Source organism: Glycine soja, chromosome 1 (genome assembly GCF_004193775.1).
Source record: "Glycine soja cultivar W05 chromosome 1, ASM419377v2, whole genome shotgun sequence".
Classification (NCBI taxonomy): Eukaryota; Viridiplantae; Streptophyta; class Magnoliopsida; order Fabales; family Fabaceae; genus Glycine; species Glycine soja.
Window position 1 is genome coordinate 47,417,253 of NC_041002.1, and position 25,967 is coordinate 47,443,219.

At 33.8% G+C, this 25,967-nt stretch overlaps 2 protein-coding genes across 2 annotated transcripts; both read left to right on the forward strand.

The window, feature by feature from the left end:
• The first annotated feature begins 1,930 nt into the window (after positions 1-1,930).
• LOC114388430 lies at positions 1,931-2,494 on the forward strand. Its single transcript, XM_028348958.1, has one exon. The coding sequence runs from the start codon at positions 1,931-1,933 to the stop codon at positions 2,492-2,494; it is 564 nt and encodes a 187-aa protein (XP_028204759.1).
• A 9,538-nt stretch (positions 2,495-12,032) lies between these two features.
• On the forward strand, positions 12,033-13,568 carry LOC114388515. The gene has a single exon (XM_028349073.1). The coding sequence runs from the start codon at positions 12,033-12,035 to the stop codon at positions 13,566-13,568; it is 1,536 nt and encodes a 511-aa protein (XP_028204874.1).
• The last annotated feature ends 12,399 nt before the right edge of the window (positions 13,569-25,967 follow it).

Here is a 25,967-nt window from a genome sequence, read left to right on the forward strand (position 1 = left end):
GGATGCTAGTAGCACCAGACAGCTGACCCAACAGGAGATGACAGCTCATAAAAACCTACAAGAGGAACTATGGACAACAGCACTTTCACATGAGTCCTTGATGAGACAAAAGGCGGGAGTAAAATGGCTCAGAGAAAGGGATTGTAACTCAAGATATTTCCATGTATTGATGAATTCAAGGCGTACAAATAATGCAATAAAAGGAGTTTTTATAGACGGAGCTTGGGTAGACGACCCGGTAAAAGTGAAATAAGAGGTTCGGTCCTTCTTTATTAACAGATTCAGCGAACCTGAACCGTGTAGACCAAACCTTAATGGAGTAAGATTCAAGGGTATTGATCATAACCAAAACAAATTGCTGGTGGAAAGCTTTAAAGAGGATGAAATCAGGGCAGCAGTTTGGAATTGCGGAAGTGAAAAGAGCCCGGGACCAGAAGGGTTTAATTTCAAGTTCATTAAACAGTTTTGGGATGTAATCAAACCTGACATCAAACGCTTCCTGGACGAATTCCATGCAAATGGGATCTTCCCTAGGGGCAGCAACTCTTCCTTTATCACACTGATCCCAAAATTGAAGGACCCGCAAAATCTTTTTGAATACAGGCCTATATCACTAATAGGTTGTGTTTACAAGATAGTGGCAAAACTCCTAGCCAATAGACTCAAGAAGGTGATGCCAAATATAATAGATGAGAAGCAATCTGCTTTTGTTAGCGGAAGGCACTTACTACACAGTGTGTTGGTAGCTAACGAGGCAGTGGAGGAAGCAAAAAGGGGCCATAAGTCATGTCTGGTGTTTAAAGTTGACTATGAAAGAGCATATGACTCAGTCTCCTGGGCTTTTCTATCCTACATGGTGCGGAGATTAGGTTTTTATACTAAGTGGATCAGTTGGATAGAGGGATGTCTTCACTCAGCCTCGGTTTCTGTTCTGGTTAATGGTAGCCCCACAAATGAATTCATACCTCACAGAGGCCTAAGGCAAGGTGACCCACTAGCGCCTCTCTTATTTAGTATTGTTGCCGAAGGTCTAACAGGTCTTATGAGAGAAGCATTGGATAAGAGCCTTTTCAGTAGCCTCCTTGTGGGAAAGAACACCATACCAATTAATATACTACAGTATGCAGAGGACACCATATTTTTTGGTGATGCCACAATGCAGAATGTGAAGACAATTAAGTCCATTCTGAGAAGCTTTGAGCTTGTATCTGGGCTAAAGATAAATTTTGCTAAGAGCAGCTTTGGGGTGATAGGGAAATCTGAGCAGTGGCAGGTTGAGGCGGCACGATATCTGAATTGTAGAATATTGTCCTTTCCTTTCCTTTATTTGGGTATCCCCATTGGGGATAATCCAAGGCGTAGTGAGCTTTGGGATCCTATAGTTAGAAAATATGAGAGAAAACTAGCCACTTGGAAGCACAGACACATATCCATTAGGGGGAGAGTGACACTCATAAATGCAACCCTAACTGCTATTCCTATTTATTTTTTTCTCCTTTTTCAGGGTACCTTCAAGAATATCAGCCAGACTTGAAGCAATTCAGAGACAATTCTTATGGGGAGGAGGTATGGAGCAGAGGAAAATTGCATGGGTTAGCTGGAAGGAAGTATGCCAACCAAAGGATAAAGGGGGTCTCGGCATTAAAGATCTTAAGACCTTTAACTCAGCTTTGCTGGCCAAATGGTGCTGGGACCTATTTCACAAACAAGAGGAACTTTGGGCAAAAATACTCATATCAAAATATGGAGGCTGGAGGGCATTGGAGGAAGGCATTAGAGGAAGCCAAAATTCTATTTGGTGGAGGGACCTGCTATCAAGTCAGCAGTAACAGTAGAACCAGGAAGTCAATAAGGAAAGAAAATGGAAGGTGGGGGTGGGGAGAAGTTCAGATTTTGGGAGGACCCTTGGACTCATAATGCTATACCATTAATGGACAAATATCCAAGGCTGTACCGAATCTCTGATCAACAGAAACAAATCATCATGAATATGGGGAACAACACCAATGGCGGATGGGAGTGGAAGCTAACTTGGAGGAGGGCTTTTTTTGATAATGAAATACAAATGGCGGATAATTTCCTCGGAGAATTATCACAGCAGCAGATTCAGCCAAATAAGGAGGATAAATGGAGCTGGAAGCATGATCAAAGTGGATACTACTCAACAAAAAGCGGATATGACTTGATATGGGAAGCACAAATGGAAGCTAATCAGAATTTGGACTTTGTGGACATTTGGAAGCTCAAAATACCAAGTAAATCACTGATTTTTGCTTGGAGGCTAATTAGGGACAGACTTCCAACTAGGATGAATCTTAGAAGGCGGCAGGTTGTGATAAATGAGGTACAGTGCCCATTTTGTGGAGATGTAGAGGAGGAGGCTGCTCATTTATTTTTTAGTTGTAAAAAGATCCTACCCATATGGTGGGAGTCTTTATCTTGGGTTGGAGTAGCAACAGTACCACCTCAAAATCCTAGGGACCACTACCTGTAGCACATGGCTGATTTTACAGGGGGAAAACAACTCACAAGATGGAGATCCTGGTGGATTGCTATGACTTGGACAACTTGGAAGCACAGAAACAGAATAATATTCCAAATCGACACGTTTGATGGAAGTAAACTGCTTAATGATGCACTCCTAGTACTCTGGATGTGGATTAGAAATATGGAGAGAGACTTTGCAACACATTTTAATCAATGGTCTTCCAACCTAAAGGAAGTGTTTAGTAAATAGGTTGGAGAGGATTCAGAATCTATGTAACAATTATTTGCTTGTTGTAAGTGGTTCTGTTATATAACCGCAACCAATTGCACAAATATATCTACAAATGTAACCTTAGTACCACTGGTACTTTTCAATATATATAATATCTATTTTTGCTGAGCAAAAAAAAAAAACGGGTACCATTTTACAGAGTTGTCCTAGCAGTTTGTGATGTTTTTAAGTTCTATAGTTACCAATAGTGCTCATCAGTTCTTTGATTGTATCTTTTCTTTTCTTTTTCTTATGCGTTTATATACATATTCTTTTATTGTATCCTTTAACTGATATATGATATAATACAAATGACCATTTCTTTTATTGAATATAATGTGTACATCCATTTTGTTTTGCATTTATATTTAGATTCTCATATTACATTCAGGTGTTATGAACTTGTGATAAAAATGAGCATTTTCCCAAGTAAATGTTACTCACAGTATGGAGAGGGAAAACAAATTTTGGGCCAAGGAGACAACATGGATTGAACCAAGGGATGCTGCTCTAATGGAGGCTTTGCACAAATTAACCAGAAACAAGACAATAAAGACTACTCATTCTCCAGCTGGTTTGATGCTAACTAGAATTTAGAACCACAGTCAAAACCACAATGAAGATGGGACTGAAATACTAAATAGCACTACTGCCAGAGGTGCTGAAAGCTGGACAGAATCTGAGAGTGCTAGAGGTGCTGAAAACAGCAGCTTAGGATGCTAGAGTAGAAGATATTTTAGCACCAAGTTGTATTTTATTACATGAGAAATTTTGCCTTCTATTTTACATACATACATAACTCAGTTTCTGAATATTTTTTATTTTATTTAGATTTTTTCAAAAACGAAAAAAGATATTAAGTAGTAAGTTTTTGGATACAACTAAAATATTCCTGGGACAAAACTTGTTTTATGCACAACAAAAAGATAAGATTTGGTTGAATTTATAAAAGAAAATTTTAACTCAATCACAAGGATAGTATTTAAAAGAAATTATCAAAAACAATTTAAGATTTGGTTGAGAAGAAAAATACGGAAACATGTAGTCTTTCCAAAAAAAAACACAAAGACTGTAAAAACTCCAATGAGTTAAGGTCGAAGCTCTCTAATTGTAAAACACATGACAAAGAACATAAACAATTGGCTACATATACCATTAAGAAGGAATAAAACAAAGGTTTTCAATCAAATTTTGTACTCCTATACCATTAAGCAAGGCTATTTTAACCAACTTTTAATTGGTCTATGCTGTCTATGTTAGATTCACACTTGTGTTTGCCTGTAAGAAAAGGAAAACATACAACATTTAAAATGACCGTTTTCTGTATCCTTGGATAACAATTACCATCGAGGCTACTGATAGATTTCTGAAGACACTCGTTATGAATCGATTGGACTCCCATAACCACACATAAAGACTAATCCTTGAAAGATATATCTCCAATCATATTAGCTGTTGACCTCTTGATAAGTTTCAGGGAACAGAGAGATAGGCTTAGGATAGAGCATGCAAATGCAGTTAGGGAAGTCAAAGTGCTGAGAAAAATTGGGATGCTTTCTTAAAACATGTTATCATTTCTTGAGTTGATAATTAATTTTGGTTTAATATACACTCTCCTAAGAGGCCACTTGACCTATAATTTGACAAAGGGATGAAGGAAACTTTGGAAATGGTACCACTGTCCAGCCTTACAATGGACTTGGGCTATGCACACCACTGCCAAACCTTTGCTCAAACAGACAACAGTGTAACTTTTGGGATGCATTCCATCTATCTGAAAAGGACAATAGGCTTATTCTAGAGGAAATTATGTTAGGTTCTAAAGGCTACATGAACCCAATCAACCTTAGCACCATCCTATCTTTGGATGCAATTACCACATGCAGATTAAACAAAACCAGTAATTCTAGAGCTTCTTTTGACCTTCCATGCTACTTCATGACATTTCTCTGTGTACTTTACTTTATTAATTGTAATGATAGTTATATGTTAAACAATTAAAATTCTTATAGTATTGAATTCTTTGTATAGAGGAGTCATTATTCACACCTTCATTACATAATCCAAAACGTTACCTAATAACCAGTAATTTAACAATGAATCAATAAGCAAAAGGAAACCAATCAGCACCTAACACAAACACAACATACCAAAGAGGAGAATAATTTGCTATTGAGGAAAGTTTGATAGAAACTTATTTAGGTTGTTCCAATGTCTACTTCTACACTATGCTAACAACAAATTTCCCTAATTTGCTACATCTAATCCAAGCTTGTACATTCCTTTTTTCTTTCAATTCAAACCCTAGTTTCATGTTTTTAAATATTGATATTTTTATTACATATGTTTCAAACAATCCAAACCTTCACTATGCATCAAGCAGACAAAAGTAAGAAAATAGCCACTGACCCTTTTGCAGCCAAGTCAACAATGTAGCACCGGTTGGTCACAATGAACTTGTTGATTACCAGCATCTTCCCTGCAACGACCATTATCATACATCAGCACTAAACCAAGCTTAAATCGTACTCGTGACATGTCTTCAACACTACACCAAGCTTAACCTAAGTAAGTAAGTAAGTGACCAACGTACCGTGGACAAAGCCCTGATCTTCACGAAGTGCCACTCCTTGATTCAAATTAACTGCGAGCTGGGAAGAGTCGTCTAAGTCATCGGGTTGAATGGAAGAACAAAGAATAGGGGCTAGGGTTCGATTTGCAACAAAGAGGGGCTAGGGTTCAAGTTGTACGACCTCCAAGTTTCAAATGACTAAGCTAGGGTTGAAATTGTAATGATGAAGGGCTTCAATGCAAGGTGGAAGCTGAGTGCTATTCGAACACAAGCTTATATTTTTTTCCCCAATTACGACGGGCTTTAACCGTTGTAAACATTTTTGCATATAACATTCTAAGGCAGTTTTTAATAATTGTCGTGTGCATGTAAAATTCCAACCACATTGCGACAGAATATGGCCTACATCCTCAGACATTACACCACATCTCGGACAAGTATCATCATGGATTGCATGCCTCCGACATAAGAAGTTCCTGGTAAGGAAAGCATTATGCCCTAGTTGCCAAATAAAGAATTTGACATTCTCAGGAAGAGAGCTGTGCCACGCACAACTATAGGTAGTTGTAGTTCCAATAGTGTCTCTACTAACCAACCAGTCATATCTCGACTCCGCTGAATACTCACTAGAGATATAAGAGAGTGTTTGAGAGTGTGACAAGTATTCCTAAAAATATAATGTTTTTGATTAAAAAATTAAAATAATTTTTATTATAATTGTATTATTATTTAAGTAAATAAAATATTAATGTATAAATTTAAAAACATTAAGTGGATATTATAATAGTTTTAAACATAAAATACTAACATATTTTTTTCTTCATAAATTTGAGAAATAATGATAAAATAATAGTTATATACCATAGAGACTAAAATATCATTTTTATTTTTTACATTTTTATTTTTTCTCATTTTATTCTTTTATATTTTAAAATTTTTGATTTCATATCCTTTATGTTTTTAAAAAGAGACACATTTTAATTCTTGAGTCTCTTTAAAAACATAAAAGATGAAATTAGAAATTTTAAAAATAGAAGATTAAAGAAAAATAATAGATCAAAAAAGTCAAAGGATCAAAATGATATTTTGACCTAAATGCAAAAATTGAGACATTTGTTATAAATAATCAATACTGTTTTCATTTTTTTTTCACTTTGGTTTTTTGTTTTAAAATTTTTAAATTTATCTTTTATGTTTTTAAAGAGACCTATTTTAATCCTAAATCTCACAAGAAAGACTAAAATGATAACTTTAAAAACATAAAGTTCAAAAAAATTTAAAACATAAAAGAACAAAGTGAAAAAAGCACGAAACAAAATGATATTTATAAAACATGATTACATTATTTTATCGTAAATACATAGAAATAGTGTTGTATATATTATCATAAATATGATGTTTCATTAAATTAATTTATTGTTATGAAAAGGTCAAAATAATTGCATTATAAATTTATAAAAATCATAAATAGTTGTAAAACAGAAATGAACACAAAACAGTTATAAAATATAAAAAAAATGAGATTTAAAATATTATCAAATATAAAGTTCTGATAAAATGCTTTTATGAAAAGTATTAATAACATTATAATGTTACAAAGAATCCTATAAAAATTGTAAGATAACAAAATGGCAACAGAAGTTATTTCAGAAATAAAAATTAATAAAATAATATTGTAATAGTGTGAATTGTAACATGAAACTAAAATAATTTTAGGAAAATGAAAAAATAATAAAGAATACTTGCATGATAAATTATACTGAAACAATTTTTTTATATAATAAAATTAGGAAATGCTAAAATCATAAAGAGTTAAAAATAATTTAATATAAATCTTAAAAAGTCAAAATACATACGAGTCTCCGGGAGCAATTTGATGTTTGATTTTTCAAAAGTTGTTTTCTTCTTCCATTTTTGTTGAAGATGTGGGTATTCTAAATAAAACAAAATGCTTCTTTATGATTTTTTCCCCCTCTTGGATCCGAGTTTTTCATTTATTTGAATACTTAGGTGCCAAAGATAAAAACCTATAATTAAGGGAAAAAATCTTGTATAGTTTACCAAAGTTTGAGTAAATTAAGTGTTAAGTCAAAATATATTTGTATCTTAAAAATGAATTAGGACACTTAATTATTTTGATTAGATGCAAAAGAATACAAAGGTTAAAAGTTGTGTTTTATGTGATATCAGAATATGCTTCGCGAGTTTGTTTCTGATGTTTCAAACGATAGTAGACTCTGAAGTCATGATTTGATACAACAGTAAAGGATAACATATAAGACTTCATTTAATATTTTGTGTCTAAGATTTGTTTTGCATAGATATTCTCTTAGGATCTGTCATATACTATATATGAAGAATAATTAAAGCTCAAGTTTTGAAAATTGTCAATCACTATCAAAAGAAGCCTTTTGTTGGACAAACTTGCTCTCACACGAAAGGAAGAGATTTTTTTACTGTGGTGCTCAACCTGATAGCTAAAGAGAGTGATTTTCTAACATGAAAAGGTGTGTGCATTTAATGTAAGCATTAAATGCTCCAACGACCACAATCTTTAGACGCAAACTCAAGTGAAGAAATCTATCCATTTAAAGACAACAAACACTTGTTGAAGAAAAGTTATATATACCAGAAGCTTTGAAGACATAGAGCACGAACCTACATGCTCATTCAAATTCTTTATGTAAAAAGTTATCTGTATATTCCTATAAATGTTTGTAAAACTCTCAAAATACGTTGAACACCTTGAGAGAAAATACTAAGTGCTAAGATTGTATATCCATCTTTAAGATGATCGAGTGTTAGTCAATATGCAAACAACAAATCTTTTGATTTGCATTAGAGTTAGCAGTGGTTTGATCGAACAAAAAATATTGATTGTAACAAGCTTGGTGTAGAACTTGAGCTGTAGAGCCAGATTTGACAATGATTAATACTTGTAAGTTGTTGAAGGTAGTGAAACTTGGTAGTTTGCCAACAATTGAATGCAGTCTCCGTGGTTGAGACAAACCAATATAACTCTTTGTGTCTGATCTTTACTGGTTTTCTCTTCTATGCTTTAAACTGACCCAAGATTTGAATTTGATTTTTGTTTTAAAAAACTGTGTTTGTTTTACAAAATCTAGGTCTATCGACGGAATTCATTTGTAAAAATCTGATATCTAATTTACATGTTTTATCATCATACAATAATGTTGTTGTTCAAGAAAAAGGTTTTAAAATTTCTAAAATCACAATTCAATTCCCCTTATAATATTTATCTTTACATCAAGCTAATGAAAAAAAATATCTTCTCACAAATTTGCATATAGCTATTAAAGTTAATTGTGAATATACCTAGTCCAAGAAAAAAAAAAGGATTGGCAAGCACTTAGTAAATATAAAGGGTGAATAGCTTTAAATGTTATTAATACAATTAATTTCTTATTTAGTTTCCTTGATGCAAAATTGACTGAGAAATGTTGAGTCTGCCATATAGCTTTGGAGTTGTGACATTAGAAACATGGTAGGAATACATATGTGAGAATTAAGAACTAACTTGCCCTTTATGCATGCCATCTAGTAAAAAGATATTGTTTAAAAATGCCTTAGACTCATGCACCTCTTGTTCATTCACAAGTGTGTGTGTGTGTTTTGGTGAAGTTGGTGTTCTTTTGACAACACTGCCTGACACGGTTGATTGAAGACCATTCAAGACATAGGTTTTAAATTTTGGTTTTTATCATTTTACATGCTGAACACATTTTCATAGGTGTGACATTGTATTGGATGTTTTTAGAACTAGGCATGTGTGTTTAGATTAATTTTATTATCTTTTATATTTTAGGTGATAATCAAATATGTTTCTTAAGTTGCTTAATTGATAAGTTGTTGAAGAAATTCATGTTTTGCATAAGGTAATGGATAGTTGATCACCACAACATCGTAATAGATTTCAATGCTTATTTTTGGAGAAGGAAATCTTTGTGTCAAGATAATCAATTATCACATTTTTGTAATTGACTAAATTGCTTTTAAAACTTGAGTGACTCTTTGGTAAAAAGGTTTATGGTAAAATGAGGCAGAGATGTTAGACCAGAGATGTTATTATATAAAATAAGGCAATTACAAAGAATTCAACAGATAAAATGATAAAATGAATTCAAACTGAAAGATAAATTGAAAAGATGCAACTAATTATCTTATTTTATGCAACCTACAAAATAACAAAATTATCTGTTATTCTGTTACGTTTTCACCCCCTCAAACTTGGCGTGGGCATGCAGAGTCCAAGTTTTGTCCGTAGTGTGATAAAAGGTGCACAAGACAACGGTTTGGTGAACACATCAGCAAGCTGCAAGCGGGAAGAGACATAACAAGTGACCAACGTTCCTTGGGAAACCTTTCGCACAAAGTGATAATCCAGTTGAGCATGTTTGGTTCTAGAATGAAGCATTGGATTAACTGTCAAATGTAAAGCACTGATATTGTCCCAGAACAACGTTGGAGTATCATATAGAGGAACACCAAGATCACGAAGGAGATATGATAACCATGTGAATTCAGCTGTGGCGTAAGCCATGGCTTTGTACTCTTCCTCGACACTTGAACGAACAATAGTGGGTTGCTTCTTAACCGACCAAGAGATGCAATTTTTGCCCAAAAATGTGTAATAACTTGTAGTTGTTCTTTGAGTTTCTTGGCATCCAACCTAATTTGCGTCAACAAAGGGATATAAGTTTGTAGAGCCAGATGACAGAATTCACATCCTAAGTTGAGTTGCACCCTTAACATACTGCAAGACCCATTTCATCAACTTAAAGTGATCAGTGGATGGTGAATGCATAAATTGACAAAGATAGCTCACAGAGTAAGATCTGGTCGAGTGAAGGTGAAATATTGCAAGGCACCAGCAATCTATGAAGCACGGACGCGGCTCATCACCGGCGTGTCCCGTGTCGGACTCGCACCGGACACCCATGCGCGTACGACTCCGGTGCGACGCGGTGTCCGTCGCCGGCGCCGTCACCGGACGCGGTTGAATAGGAGGACACCTCTGGTTGGACGCGGCCCACCATGTAGACACGCGCGTCACGGCCCATTAAGAGCCTTAGGTTTTTTTATTATTTATTTTAAAATGCTTACAAAAAAAATACCTGTTGTTCTGTGTCTTCTCCTTCTTCTTCCCGCAAGCGCCGCCATTGCCGCATTGGTTTCCTTCCCCGCACAGGTAAGCTTTGCTTCTTATTTATCCTTTGCTTTTCCTTCCCCGCAAGCTTTTCTTTTCTTTTCTTGCTGCATGGTTTTCCTTTCCTTCCCCGCAAGCTTTTCTTTTCTTTTCTTGCTGCCTGGTTTTCCTTCCCCGCAAACTCTTCTTTTCTTTTCTTGCTGCCATGCCTCTTATGCCTCTGGTTTTCCACTTTACTCTTTAAAAATTTACACACTCTTTCTCTTTGGCTATTACCCGCTGGATATTACACGTTTCTCCATTTTTTTAATTTTATAGTAAAAAGCAACTTTTCATCACGTGCTGTTTTCTCTCTCTCACTCACACACATAGCAGGCAAAGGCTATTTTCTCTCTCACACACACATAGCACGTAAAAGAAACTTTTCCCTTTTAAATGCATTTACTTTTATTTTATTATAAAAAGCAACTTTTCATTGAAAAAACACGTAGGCCTGATGCTTTTTGGTAGTCTCTTTACTTTTGATCCCCACATGTTGCTTTCTTGATATTTCTATTTTGAATTTAGCTTCTCTGAATTAAAGACTCAGAGATTTAAAGAGTGACGATATTTCTACGGTTAATTTAAAAAAATGGATTATATTTTTAAAATGCTTTAATTAAAGTTAGTGATGGCCAGCTTTCTCGCTTTCCAAATCGTGTGGAGCAGTGTGTGTTTTTTTCTTGGTTATATATGTGGATGGCTGCAAGGTACTGTGCGTAATTAAGTTCCTGTGCTTTAATGCTGTGAGACAAGTTGTATTGAAGCAATTTGCACATGTGTTTTGGATATTTTTATTTAAAAAATAAGTTAATAGTAAAATTGAAAATGAATTTTTTTGTTAAATCCAAAAGTTATGTAAAGATGCTCAACTTAGAATTTCTTTCTAAAGTTAAATTTTAAAATTAATTTTTCAATGTGAAAGTAAATAGTCAAATATTTACTTAAATTCGTGTTAGTTTATATTTCAATCTGATTTTTTATAATCAAACACAGATCATTAAAGTTGTCATAGAGATATGTTATTGTATAAAGATCTAATACTGAATCATGATTTTATAAAAAGTTAAAATAATTGATAGTAATTTATGTTTTTTTATTGTAAAGGCTGTTTTCTCTCTCTCTCTCACACACACATACCACTTTACAAAGGCTTATTCATTAGAATATGACATGCCAACGTCTAGGAGCTTCTAAATGCATTTACTTTTTTTGCTGTGAAATAGTCAACTTCACTATTTAATTATTTATTCATCTTATTTCAAATTTCAAACAAACCATACATGAACTATGCAGCACGAGGAACTTCTAAATCTTTATTATTCTTTTTAGTTAAGCTGGAGATAAATTTGTTATGTATTTGTCATGTACATGTTTTTGGAATGTATTTATTTTCACATTCCCGGTCAACATTGATTACAAATTGCTTTTTGTTGTTTGTTTTTTATTTAGAAATTATTTACATTAATTTTTTATTTTTTTAAATTGTTGTAGAGATGAGTGCTTCTAGTCCTAGTCAAGCTAAAGAACAAGATGATGATACCAAACCTTTATGGACCTATGTTACAAAGATAAAAAGTGTAGCTGGTGGTGGAAATTATGAGATAAAATGCAATATTTGTGATTTTACCTTTAATGGGTCTTACACTAGAGTGAGGGCACACTTGTTGAAGATGACAGGAAAAGGAGTTAGAGTTTGTCAAAAGGTAACAGTTGCCAAACTTATAGATTTGAAGAAGATAGACAATGAGGCTACATTGAGGGTGGAGAGGTCAAAAACAAAATCTGTGTCATTGCCTCCGGTTTCTACTCAACACCAAATGGATACAAACACTCTTGGTGTTGATCCAAAAAAGAGAAAGACATCATCTGTAGAAAATGCCTTTAATTTGCAAGCTAGAGAGACACTTGATCATGAAATTGCGAGGATGTTTTACTCTTCGGGATTGCCTTTTCATTTAGCAAGAAATCCTCATTATAGGAAGGCATTTGCCTATGCTGCCAACAATCAGATCAGTGGTTACCAACCTCCAGGTTATAATAAATTAAGGACAACATTACTTCAAAACGAGAGAAGACATGTGGAGAATTTGTTACAACCAATTAAAAATGCATGGAGCCAGAAGGGTGTGAGCATTGTTAGTGATGGATGGAGTGACCCGCAAAGAAGATCTCTTATTAATTTCATGGTTGTCACAGAGAGTGGACCTATGTTTTTAAAGGCCATTGATTGTTCAAATGAGATCAAAGACAAGGATTTCATTGCCAAACATATGAGGGAGGTAATTATGGAGGTTGGACACTCAAATGTTGTGCAAATTGTGACGGATAATGCAGCCGTTTGTAAAGCAGCAGGTTTAATAATTGAGGCTGAGTTTCCTTCCATTTATTGGACTCCATGTGTTGTCCATACATTAAATCTTGCTTTGAAGAACATATGTGCAGCCAAGAATACAGAAAAAAATAATGTTGCTTATGAAGAATGTTCTTGGATCACCCAAATTGCGGATGATGCAATGTTTGTGAAAAACTTTGTCATGAGTCACTCTATGAGACTATCAATTTTCAATTCATTCAATTCATTGAAATTGTTATCCATTGCTCCAACAAGATTTGCCTCCACTATTGTAATGCTCAAGAGATTCAAGCAATTGAAGAAAGGACTCCAAGAGATGGTCATTAGTGACCAATGGTCTTCTTATAAGGAAGATGATGTTGCAAAGGCTAAATTTGTGAAAGATACTTTGTTAGATGATAAATGGTGGGATAAGGTTGATTATATTCTTTCTTTCACTAGCCCTATTTATGATGTTCTTAGAAGAACGGATACAGAAGCTTCATCTCTCCATCTAGTATATGAGATGTGGGATTCAATGATTGAAAAGGTGAAGAATGCCATATATCAATATGAGAGAAAGGAGGAGAGTGAAGGATCAACCTTTTATGAGGTAGTGCAATCCATATTAATTGACCGTTGGACTAAGAGTAGCACTCCTCTCCATTGTTTAGCTCATTCTTTAAATCCTAGGTAATTGACTCTATACTTTTTTACTTACATTTTTTTTAGAATTACATAAATTTTAATCATGTATATATTTATTTTTAATTGTAGATATTATAGTCATGAATGGTTAAGTGAAGATTCTAATCGAGTTCCTCCACATCAAGACATGGAACTCACTCGTGAAAGATTAAAATGCTTCAAGAGGTTCTTTCTTGATGTGGATGTAAGAAGGAAAGTGAATATTGAGTTTTCCAACTTCTCGGATGGAAGAGAAGGTTTTGATGATCTTGATTCTTTAAATGATAGAGGTCAAATGGATCCAAAAGCTTGGTGGCTAGTTCATGGCATTAATGCTCCAATACTTCAAAAGATTGCCCTTAAGCTACTTGCGCAACCTTGTTCATCTTCTTGTTGTGAAAGGAATTGGAGTACATATTCATTTATCCATTCTTTAAAGAGAAACAAGATGACACCACATAGAGCTGAAGATTTAGTATTTGTTCATAGCAACCTACGACTTCTCTCAAGGAACACTCCACAATATCATCAAGAGGAAACTAAAATGTGGGATGTAGCTGGAGATGATTTTGGGTCACTTGATGATTGTGGTATTCTTGAAATTGCTAGTTTGTCTTTAGATGAACCAGAGTTAGAGGGTGTCTTTTTCAATGATGATGGCTAGTTTGTAGAATTCTTGAAGACTTGAAGTTGCTAATTCATCATCTTGCTTTATAATTTTTAGTATTTTTTGTGACTCATTATCGTAGGAAAAGTTCTTTTGAGATGATGATGAATATATAAATCTTGATTTTCAATTTAGATCTTTTATGCATATCGCTCATATTTAATTTTATGTAATTTTATTTTATTGAATTATATATATATATATATATATATATATATATATATATATATATATATATATATAGCCGTGTCCGTGTCCTACATTTTCAACATTTCAGGTGTCCACGTGTCCGTGTCCGTGTCGTGTCCGGTGTCGGTGTCGGTGTCGGTGCTTCATAGCCAGCAATACTACGATAAAGATGAGGGTCAGAAAAATCTTGAGACATCACTGGTGTCCCATTTAACAACCATTGGTGTTGCAAGAAATACTTAGTTTGATTAAGAAAAAGTCATCAAAATTGTTAATTCGGTTTATATTTTGTGGATTGTATGAAATTTTTTTGATGCCCAAAAAAATAATGAAGGGGACCAAGATCTTTGATGGCAAATTCAAAGCTGAGAAGTTGTTTGAAAGAATTGAGTTTTGGCTCCGAGTTACTTGTAGAAATGATCTCATCAACACATAACTGTAACACAATGACGATGTCTTGTTGGCGATACATAAATAAGGAAGGGTCTACAATGTTGCGTAAGAAGCCATGATATATCTGTGAGATATAAGCTCAAGCCATTGAACCATGTTCGAGGAGCTTGGCCTAAGCCATAAAGTGCCTTCTTTAATTTCCATACATGATTAGGAAAATTTGAATCCTCAAAGCCAGGTGGCTGTGAGACATAGCCAGGTTCATCAGAGGCACATGTAAGAATGCATTTTTAACATCGAGCTGCTTAGACACCATTTGTTTACAGTGGCCAACCACAAAACCAATTGAACAGTACTGTATTTGATCAACGGGGAGAAGGTTTCATGAAAACCAAGGCCTTCAATTTAATTAATTCCCTTTGCAACATAATGAGCTTTTAGGCGATCAAGTGTGTCATCTGAGTGTAACTTAGTTTTCCAAATCCATTTGTTTCCAAGAAAACGCATAGCTTTTGTGCGAGGGACTAGTTGAAACCACAAGTGCTTGGAGTTCATCTTTCATAGCTTTCTTCCAACCATGATGATGAAGGGATGTTTGAATTGTCTTTGGTTATTTTGGAATGGTCTCATAGGCTAGGAGATATTTTTTATTTTGACAATGAATGCCAACCTTGGATTGGATTATCATGGGATGCTAGTTATGGGAAGAAGTCGTGATCGTAGGGGAGGTAGGTGTAGGGGAATGAATGCTATTTGAAGTTTGAGGATCAATGGAGAGTGATATTAGGGAATGAGAGGTATTTGAAGGTTGAGCATTAGTGGTTGGTGCTGTTGGGTTGGTTATAGGTTGGTTGAGTATGTTGGAGGAGGTAGTAGGGGAAGGCTTGTTGGTGTCTATTTCATGACGAGGTGGGAAATAAATATTGGAAGTATGTTCATAAGTTGTGATAATGCAATAAACCTGTGTGGTTGGAGAATGCAGAGATGTTAAATCTTTGAATGAAAATGTGGCTTCGTCAAAAATAACATTGTGAGAGATGAAGATATGTCCAGTGGTAGGGTACCAGCACTTATACCCCTTGTGATGGCCACTATATCCCAAGAACACACATGGCAATGATTTTGATCAAGTTTTGTTTGCCGAGCATCTTGAATTAATGGAAAACAGCGAGTCCCCAAAGATTTTGAGACATGAATAAGATGGATGCTAGTTGTGCAAGAGATTATATAGACTATTGAACCTGCGAACTAAAGAAGGCAAACGGGTAATAAGATACATTGTAGTAAGAAAGGCTTTAGGCCAATATATAAAGGAACTTTGCTAGCAAAAATCATCGTGAGACTAAGTTCTCTTATATGAAGGTGTTTTTGCCTACAATGCCTTTTTGAGGCATAGATGGGCATGAAACATTGAGTTGGATACCATTTGAGGATAAATGGTAAAGCATTTTATTATTCATGAATTCACCACCCCATCACATTGAATACTCTTGATACATATATTGAATTGGCGTTGCACAAATTTCTCAAATAATAGATATTGTTAAAAGAAATCAAATTTGACTTTTAAAGGTATCAACCATGTAAACCAAGTGTGGTCATCAACAATACAAGCATAATAGCGAAAACCATTTCTTGAGAAGTGTGCACTAATCGGATGTGGAAGAGAATAAACATCCCCCGTCCTTATCCCCTTGGTCAAAACCTTCCTTGTCATATTGTCCTTAATAACAAAACTAGTGGATGAGAATTCACATAGAATAAATGTTGGACATTTTAGTGTAATTGATCTCTTTATTATGTTAAAATAAGAGTGCACGCTTGTTTTAATGTAATAACGAGATGTTCGGTTTAGGCAAAGGTTGGAAGTTACATGGAAGTTACTAAAACTTCCATCAACGGTTGGAAGTTACATGGAAGTTACAAAAACTTCCATCAACGGTTGGAAGTTACATGGAAGTTACTAAAACTTCCATCAACGGCAGTTTTTAAAATAGAAAAAACTTCCATCAACCGCCAAAAACCACCTGTTCTTTGATTATAAATAATCATTCTGGTTCAGAAAGCAGAACGGTGTGACAAAACATACAAGACCAAAACAAAACTCTTGAATTATAATCTTCTGATTTTATCCGATTGAACAATTTTGGTTGAACCCCGAAATTTGATTCAATCTGAAAGTGTTATACACGACTTCAGATTTATCCAAGTATTATCTCGATTTTCAAAATTAACCAACAAAAGATTGAATCAAATCTTTCGAGATGACGAACGATAGTTCGAAGATGACAAGCAAGTTTGCGAAGTTGGACAAGTTTGAAGGGCAGGATTTTAGAAGATGGCAGAAAAAGATGCACTTTCTCTTGACAACATTGAATGTGGTGTATGTGCTGAGTACACCGATGCCGGTGTATATGGAAGACGAAACTCTGGATCAAACAAGGAAGCGTTCGAAATGGGAGAACGACGATTACATTTGTCGTGGACACATTCTGAACGGTATGTCTGACTCTCTCTTTGATATTTATCAAAATGTTGAGTCTGCTAAGGAATTATGGGACTCTCTTGAATCCAAGTATATGGCAGAAGATGCCTCAAGTAACAAATTCTTAGTTAGTAATTTCTTTAATTACAAAATGATTGATTCGAGGCCTGTTATGGAACAATATAATGAACTGCTGCGGATTTTGGGTCAGTTTACTCAACATGATTTGAAAATGGATGAATCCATTGCAGTTTCATCTATAATTGATAAACTGCCTTCTTCTTGGAAAGACTTCAAGTATACCTTGAAACATAAGAAGGAAGAGTTGATTTTGGTTCAACTCGGTAGTCATTTCATGATTGAGGAGTCGCTGAGGGCTTAGGAAATTGACAAAGTCAATGATAAAAACGTAGCAGGTTCCTCTTCCGTTAATATGGTAGAGGAAAGTGGAACAGTTAAGCAAAATTATAATGCTAAAGGTAACAAACGAAAATTTCAAGGAAATAAGAACAAAGGTCCAAACAAACAAACAAAATTGTCATGTTGGAAGTGTGGGAAACCTGGTCATTTAAAGAGGGATTGCCAGGTGTTCAAAGGAAAGAACAAGGCTGGTCCAAGTGGGTCTAATGATCCTGAAAAGTAACAAGGTCAGATTGTAGTGAATAATTTTAATTCGAATACGAATTCAAATTATGTATCACTAATATCTGATGCATTCTATGTGCAGGATGATGATGTTGCTTGGTGGTTTGATTCGGGAGCAACAAGCCATGTGTGCAAAGATCGTCGTTGGTTCAAGGAATTTAGACCAATCGATGATGGCTCTATTGTGAAGATGGGCAATGTTGCAACTGAACCAATCCTAGGATTAGGTTGTGTTAATTTAGTTTTTACTTCTGGAAAAAGTTTGTATTTGGATAATGTCTTATTTGTACCTGGTATTCGTAAGAACTTATTGTCTGGTATGGTTTTAAATAATTGTGGTTTCAAGCAAGTACTTGAAAGTGACAAGTACATCTTGTCAAGACATGGTTCGTTTGTTGGATTTGGTTATCTTTGTAATGGAATGTTTAAATTAAACATTGATGTTCCTTTTGTTCATGAATCTGTTTGTATGGCCTCGTGTAGTTCTATAACTAATATGACAAAATCAGAAATTTGGCATGCTAGATTAGGACATGTTCATTACAAAAGATTAAAAGATATGTCAAAAACAAGTATGATTCCTCCTTTTGATATGAACATTGAAAAATGCAAAACTTGCTTGTTGACCAAAATCACTAGGAAACATTTTAAGGATGTTAAAAGTGAGACTAAAGTCTCAGACCTTATTCATAGTGATTTGTGTGATTTGCATGCTACTCCATCATTAGGTCATAAAAAATATCTTGTTACTTTTATTGATGATGCATCAAGGTATTGTTATGTATATTTATTAAATACAAAAGATGAAGCTCTTGATAAATTTAAAATTTATAAGAAAGAGGTAGAACTTCATCAAAATGGGCTAATCAAAACTCTTCGTACGGATAGGGGAGGTGAGTATTATGATCCAGTTTATTTTCAATCTACTGGAATAATACATCAAACTACAGCTCCCTATACACCACAACAGAATGGTGTAGCCGAAAGGAAGAATAGAACCTTGAAAGAAATGGTGAATTCCATGTTATCCTATTCGGGTTTAAGTGAAGGATTTTGGGGTGAGGCTATTTTGGCAGCCTATTACTTGTTGAACCGAATTCCTAACAAAAGGAATAAGGTTACCCCATATGAACTTTGGTACAAAAAGACACCAAATTTGAGTTATCTCAAAATTTGGGGATGTAGGGCTGTGAGAACTCAGCATAATTTGGCCGATCATTTAACCAAAGGGTTAAGTAGAGATCTCGTGAAAAGGTCGGTTGTGGGATTAGGATTAAAGTCCATCTGAAATCTCTTATGTTAAGATACCCAATTCCCATCTAATATGACATTAGGTGCTGAATTCAATGTGGAAAGCTTAACATGCAGAGATTGGAACACATCATCGAAAGTATCCCAAAAGGAATGTGTTCGGTTCTGCAAGTTAAGGAGGTTGAAGTATAACTTCTCAATGGTTCTTTTGAAAAATTGCATTAGCAGGTGCAAAAAAAGAAAAGGACTACCTATATAAGCATGAAGTTTAGCCGCTTCAAGAAGCTGGGACTTGGCTTTGATATGCTTATGAAGGATAGGGACACAGGCTAGTAAAACTAGTGTCGAGCAAGAGTAATGTTATAAACTATTGTGCAGATTATCTTCATGTATTCATTATGAATAGAAAGGGTTCAATCCTTAGTGACACCCTGATATTTGAATATTTGAAACGTATAATTTGCTAAGATGAAATTCAATCGTCACGATATTTCATCTATGCAGTAGTTTGTGGTATGTTATGACTTTGGTGATTTGATCGGTAATTACACTAAAATGGGGGAGGTTTGTTGGACATTTTAGTGTAATTGATCTCTTTATTATGTTAAAATAAGAGTGCACGCTTGTTTTAATGTAATAACGAGATGTTCGGTTTAGGCAAAGGTTGGAAGTTACATGGAAGTTACTAAAACTTCCATCAACGGTTGGAAGTTACATGGAAGTTACTAAAACTTCCATCAATGGCAGTTTTTAAAATAGAAAAAACTTCCATCAACCGCCAAAAACCACCTGTTCTTTGATTATAAATAATCATTCTGGTTTAGAAAGCAGAACGGTGTGACAAAACATACAAGACCAAAACAAAACTCTTGAATTATAATCTTCTGATTTTATCCGATTGAACAATTTTGGTTGAACCCCGAAATTTGATTCAATCTGAAAGTGTTATACACGACTTCAGATTTATCCAAGTATTATCTCGATTTTCAAATTTAACCAACAATAAACAGAGGTGAGTTGACTGATAGATAATAGATTATTTTAAATATTGGAAACTACAAGAACGTTTTTTTAATTTTAAATCAGAATCAGAGGATAGGGGAATATGTGTCGCCAGTATGTGAAATGTCAAGCATTACACCAACTTTCAAGTAAGTCACATTTACATAGAAGACAATTGTCTCTCACACAACTACAGTTAATTATTTCTGCTGGTGGGATTACACTCCCCTTCTGTGGCAGTAGAATACAACAAAAATAGGATAGGTCATCTAACTATAGATTCTCTTGATAGATAGGTTGAGCTTTCATAGGTTTGGGTTGTTGTCCTCCCATGACTTTTTGTACCTCTCATCTTTCCTTTTTCTTTTATTAATGATATTTCTTTGATTTGTGTTTCCTCTTAGCCCCAATAGTGGTTCCAACTTGGTTAAGATTACTTTTTTGTGGCTGACTACAAGTCAATATTTATTTGAAAAATATATATTTGACTAAATCAATATTTTTTTTAAACTAATATTTTGAATAAATTATTATATAATTTAATAATTGACTAAATTAATTAATATTATGTTAACATACATTTGAATTTATATATATAAAGAGAGAGATCAATTTTATATTTTATGAAAAGTAGTTTTATATAGAAATATAATTTTAATGTGTGTGTGTGTATATATATATATATATATATATATATATATATCTTTTTATTTAAAAGTATATTCTGTAGTATTTATTTTTGTCGATATTATTAAGTCTATATATAATGCTATGTTGTGTGTAATATCCTGTTTTTCGTAAAATAAATAAAAAGTATTTTATTTAAAAATTAATGGAGTTTTTAAAAATTAAATAAATGAAAGAAAATGGTTTTTGTTAATTAAAATAAGGGTTTCATAGTATTAGAAAATAAATAAAGAAATATTTTAAGTGGTTATATTAATCTAATGAAAGAGTAAAGTAGAGTTCTTTTTTTATAAAAAAAAATAGAGTAAATAATAGACTAAGAGTACCCTAAATATAAATAGAGACATATTAGATCAGTTTTCACATGTGTAATATGTTTCTGCACTCTCTCTACCTCCCAAAATTGTTTTTCCTTCCTCCTTTTCCAAAATTCTCTTTTTTTTTCACATACACCCAAACCTATCACAGTAAAATTATGATCCCAAACTTGTTATCCGTTGGATCGTTATAAACTTAGTACACCACCTCTGAAACTCATTTTCACACACTTGCACCGTTGGAATTTGAGAATTAATTTATGTAGCGAGAGAAATGCCCCTCACACAGAAATAGTGAAATTAAGGCTCCAATCATTTCACCTTCTCTTTAACGTTTGAAAACTCTAGCGGAACAACAAAAGGAAAAACTTGAGGAATCTTAGGAAACTACTAGAGATGCTGCAATCGTTACCAGATTACACACGTGAGTCTGTTTAGAGGTAAGAGATAAGTTACTCTCGTTTGGGGATTCGAATGAATATGTGTAGAGATCCCTATATGATTAATTTTGGGTTATTTTATGAATTCCAATTCTGTTTTTATTCTTTTATTCGCAAATTGACTGTGTTTGACGGACCAATTGATGTCCCAATGCAAAATTGTTGTGAAATCGATATGTTCTTGTGTTGAGTGTGAAATCTAGAAATTGGGTCTTTTCTAATTAGCGTGAATTGATGAAATTAAGTAAGGAGAGATTTATCGTAAGAGGGAGTGAGATACTAATTTTGTATTTTTTTTCCTTTCTGTGCTTTTTAGGGTTTTTTTATATAGTTTAGAATTAATATTATAATTTGGAATTAGAATAGGCTAACAAAATGACATTCTCGATTATTGTTTTAGTTTTAATATTTAGTATGAGTTTATATATTGTTTCATATTGTTATTCTTTAAAATTGACCAAAGTCTATTTAACTGTAAGGTTCTTTGAAAGTTTTAGCAAATCATTGGTGCAATTTTGTTTGATTATATTTCACTTTGTAAATTCATGATCAGAATATTTGAGTGTTTAGTTATTTATATATTGTGTGTGTTTATATATGTAATACTATTTGTATATTATGAATTGTGATTGAGATTGAATATAAGTGGTAAGTTGAGCATGTGTTAATTTATGAGATACACGTGAACATGTGATGGTGGATTGTGAAATTGGGAGGTGTTAAATTATGGACATGGGATATGATTGTGAATAAGTGTGTGGTTAATACATGATATGATATTATTTGTGTCTTGAGTTGTGAATTATACAATAATTCGACTGATGTTTACCTTGAGAAAAGTGTTTATGCGTGAGGTGTTAAAAGGAAAGTGTAGGGTTCCAAGTTAAGAACTTGAGGTGTTAAATTGTAATGCAATGCATGAGGTGTTAAAAGGAAAGTGTAGGGTTCCAAGTTAAGAAACCGAGTTGTTAAATTGTAGCGCATTGTGTTAAACGTATTTGAAAATAAGTGTGAGGTTGTGGGTATATAATTCATGAGTAGTGTTTGCATGCAAAAGTTGTTTTAGGGGTTGGACCTAAATCAGGAAGGTGTGACCCTAACGGATTTTTCAGAGTTTAGGCCTTGGAGGTAAATACACTCAATTTGAGTGTTCCTTTAATCTTATGTTGATCCCATATGGTTGGAACATTCTCGCAAAATAGAGTGACCTTGATTGGTCACCTTATGATTTCATTTAGTGAGAGTGAACTGACATACTCATTGTGTGGCGTGTCTTGTTATTTACTCCTAGGTGCCCTGATGTTGTTTTTCACTTACTTGGTATCACATTGTCTATAGGATTGAGTCTTAGTGTATCTGGTACATAACGTCTGTGTAATGATCATCGTGACTTGTTATGTGATGGTGTGTAATGAATTATGTAAGTGTGAGATGTTGTGTTGTCCTTGAGATGTGTTGTTTTGAACACGTGATTAATATAAATGTGTGGAATGTGATTTTGTGATTAAATCCTTGGGACAAGTGATGTTACACAATGTGTGGTAAAATGATGCGAATTATGTTAAGTTGAACTTGTTATACTTATATTATGTGTGTGTGTTTTCATTTACCTCTACCTATTTAAGAATGTGATAACTCACTTCTTATGTGTTGTTTGTGTTTGGGTCCTGTGATGATCTTGAATCTTGTGTTCGTGAGAGTAATTAGTTAGGTGGATGACTTTAAAGAACCTCATGCTAGAGGACGTTATGACACAACGCTCTGATATGATGTGACATTAAGACATGAGTTTCTATATTATTTTGCATAATATTTTGATATATGTTACTTTATGTTGTTCCGCTACTTAACTTGTTTTCCTATTGTAAAAAAAAATTGGACGGTCTTGTTTTGGGTCGGAGATGTTTTCGTACCTTTATTTGATAAGTTTTTAATTTGATGATTAACGTGGATGTGAACCTTTTACCCATGTGAACTCTTTTATGCTTAGAAAATAAAATCTATTTTTTGTAATTCCCTATTCCATGTATTTTATTATATAAATATGTATATTGGGGTAAAAGGTGTCACACTATGAATGGTTTGATCAAAACTTCATAATAAGCAACAAAGTTGCATACATATATATTCAAGATAAGATGGAGTAGAAGAAAGTGTTGGCTCTTGTCATGTTTGCTATGGCTTGTAGTTTGGTGGCAACAACACTCGTTGCATCTCAACAACTTCCTACAACATGCAAGCCATATGAAATATTACTTGACTATTGTGTACCTTATTTGGTTTTTACAACAGGATTTAATTTCAAGCCTACTACTCCTTGTTGTGAAGGAGCAACTTATGCGTTTAATAAAGCCATGTCTGACAATACCTGTGCAAGTATAGTAACTATTTGTTATTGTCTATGGTTTGCTAAAGCATATTTGAAGTATGATCCATCAAAACTTGTAAATCCTCCCAGTGAATGCAAGATTAAACTTTCTTTTCCTATTAATACATGTATATTTGGTTAGACTGACTATTGAACCAATGAAAGCATAAATAAATTCATGGTTTTTGATCCACCGGTGGTTATTTGAGATTGAGTCAAGTGATAAATAAATATGCATTTTAATATTAAATAATGGCTTTAAATATTTTGGAAGAGTTACTAACATTTTAAAGTTCTTGCATTTTTTTGGAGGGTGATAGTAGTGTCATGCTACCAACAAATACGTTAGATTCTCCTTTACTTGCAACATAAGGTACAACCTAGTTCATATTTTAAGAAGAAACAGAAGGAAAGCGCGTGTTGTGGTATGAGTATGACGACCTCTGAGAACGAATAATTTGAAAAGTTCCACCAATATTAATGGAATTCTAAATTCCCCATTTTAACAAAGGACTAAAAGTTGTAGAATTTTAAAAATCCTGAAATTAAGTATCCAAACAGGACATTGTATTGAGAAGCAATTTAAATGACCTAAAAAAAAGTGCATTACTCTCTTAGAATGCTTTATACACACAAACTAAATTCATTTAATTCCGATTAAAAATTTCATGCTTCCAAATGGTTTATCATGGTATGTGTACATGTAATACTAACTACTAGGCATTTTCAGGCATCACAAAAAAAAAAAAACTTTGCACTATTCTTTGGACCTTGTTCTTACACATTGTGGTATTTTTTTGAAATCCTTAAAAGATGAAAAAGGAAATATTTCATGTCAGTCCTTATGTGTCACCACCATCTTTTGTCTGATTTTCTTAATGTTCTTATGTGTTGCCTCAGCTCTCCGATTCATCTTTAAATTTTGAAACCCTCGCACTACTCTTTCAACATCTTGTTTAAATTTGTTGCATTGTCTGTAATGATCTTACTTGGTACCCAGTATTGAAAAATCAATTCTCTTTTTATGAACCTGACCACCACACTCCTTAGTACATTTGCATAAGAGGCAGTCTCCATCCATTTGGTAGCATGAAGAAAAGTTTGCTTCTTATCACTAGTCCATTTTGTAGGATCTATTTCAGCACAAGTCTCATCTAAACAAAGGTTGATCATCAACAACTTAAGTACAACTTGTGAGCAAAACAGGTTCCTAGATGCATTCCTCTAAACTCCATGAAGACAATGAAAAGAGCATTCATGTTTGTTTTGGAAAGCAACCTTATTTCTCCTTTGCTAGAGGATGTAATACAAGGGTAATTTCAGAGGTTCAAATTCAACCAACATCAAAGTTTGAATTAAAAAAAATGTGTAATACAAGAGCCATTTGAGAGGTTCATATTTCAACAAGCACTAAGTGGATCCAGACATCACAAGAAAAGACAATTTGTAGAAACACATGAAGAGTCAACTCATCTAGTTCCACAGATTCAAGTGATATATTTTTTTTTCTATATTGGCAAATATTAGTTGGTTAATTTTGTTGGAATATATCCATTGGGGGATTTGAATCCACGACCTCTCCTTATCCCTTCTCCCTTCACTCTTTGCCAACAACTAAATCAACCTTATATCTCCATTCAAGTGATATCCTGTGACCTACCTTTGACATCTTTAAGCATAAGTAATAGAGAAATGTTATGGAGTTCAAAACTAATTGATCAAATAATCCTCTAATCCTTTAAAATTTGGACACCTATCAATTGTTTTTTTCTTAAAAAATCATTTAATATAAAATTTTGTATATTTTTTTTCAAATTTATCTTTTTTCACACCATACTCCTAATAATTTTGTGCATGCTTAGTTTTTGCACAACAATTATCTTATTTTTTTCCTCATTTATTGCTTGGTTTGTTCTCAGTAAGTTAGAATTTAATATCTTTTAGATTTTTTTTAGCTCATTGAAG